This window comes from Perkinsus marinus (assembly GCF_000006405.1).
Source record: "Perkinsus marinus ATCC 50983 genomic scaffold scf_1104296975152, whole genome shotgun sequence".
NCBI lineage: Eukaryota > Perkinsozoa > Perkinsida > Perkinsidae > Perkinsus > Perkinsus marinus.
In genome coordinates, this window is record NW_003200842.1 from 1 (window position 1) to 1169 (window position 1169).

General features: G+C 51.9%; 1 protein-coding gene across 1 annotated transcript; it reads left to right on the plus strand.

The window, feature by feature from the left end:
• Positions 1 to 657: 657 nt before the first annotated feature.
• On the plus strand, positions 658 to 1086 carry Pmar_PMAR007520 (hypothetical protein; the record flags this gene model as incomplete). The annotated part of the gene is made up of 1 exon (XM_002765684.1): positions 658 to 1086. The coding sequence occupies one exon, from the start codon at positions 658 to 660 to the stop codon at positions 1084 to 1086; it is 429 nt and encodes a 142-aa protein (XP_002765730.1).
• Positions 1087 to 1169: the final 83 nt, after the last annotated feature.

The following is a 1169-nucleotide window of genomic DNA, read 5'->3' on the forward strand; positions in this document are numbered from 1 at the left end:
TGTGACGCCGGAACAGGGAAATTAGCGGGCGGCCGCCCAGCAGCCCGCGGTCGCCAGTCGCTAAAGTCTTGACCCCTGATGATCATAAGAAAACATTGACTTTGTACCCTTTTGGAGATGATTCTGGTCTATTCTTGTCTGTACAACTTGTGTCGAATTTTCAGTCTGTTGGCCCTGTTCGCTGCCTCGTGGATACTGGCTGCTGTGCCACGATGGTAGCACGTGATGTGATTCCGGCTGGCTGTGAAGTTAGCCCCGTGAATGGGCCGTCGTTGATTACAATAGATAAGTCCTCTTGTAAGATTATTGGTGTGGCAACATTAGCGATTAATCTGATTACAGCAGCGGGGGTGGGGGAGAGAGCCCGCTCCACTGCTGATGAGTTGAGTATTCCCTTTTTGATTACAGCTTTTATTGTAGAATCGTTGGCGTTCCCCGTGATTCTGGGGCACGACTTCTTAAAATATTTTCAGTTAGATATATTGTATTCAGAGAAGCCGGTGCGTATTATCGGTCGGAATACGAAGGCAGGCCCGCCTGGTATTCCATGGTTGATGAGAGATGCATTGGACGCCGTTGACAGAGGTGTACGGTCGAGGCGGTGTTGCCAGGGTGGCAACGCGACCTCCTATATAGGTGTTGAGCAGTCCTCCTTCGATGACGGAGCCGGTGTCTCCAAGGATAGCTTTGATGGCTGCTCAACAACGTCAAGTACTAGAAACTACTGGGAGATTGGTAACGCAAGGTGTCCAGACCGTTTACTCCGAGGAAGAGGTGGTCACGGGTGGTGTCGATATAGGAAGCCAGACCGAAAACTTCTTGGTTGAGGACAAGGCCAACCCTGAGGCATCGGATAAGGCTGTGGGTGAGGATGTGGCCTACAGTGATACGCCGAAGGGTACTGTTTCGGTGCCTGTTAACGATGGGTGCGAGAAGCCCTGTCCCGAAGAGGATATAGAAATCGACTTTGTTAGAGAGCCAGAACATTATTGCGTGGGATGTGCAGCTGCATTTGCCATCTGGACGTCTCTACCTTCGATCGCCCTTGCGATATTTGCTCTGCCCCGACTGGGTGTGCCGGCCTGAGAGCGGATGGGGCTCTCATGACTGATGAGGAGTTAGAGAGAGCCAACTTGAAGCTCCCGGCCGAATCACAGGCTAGAGTTCCC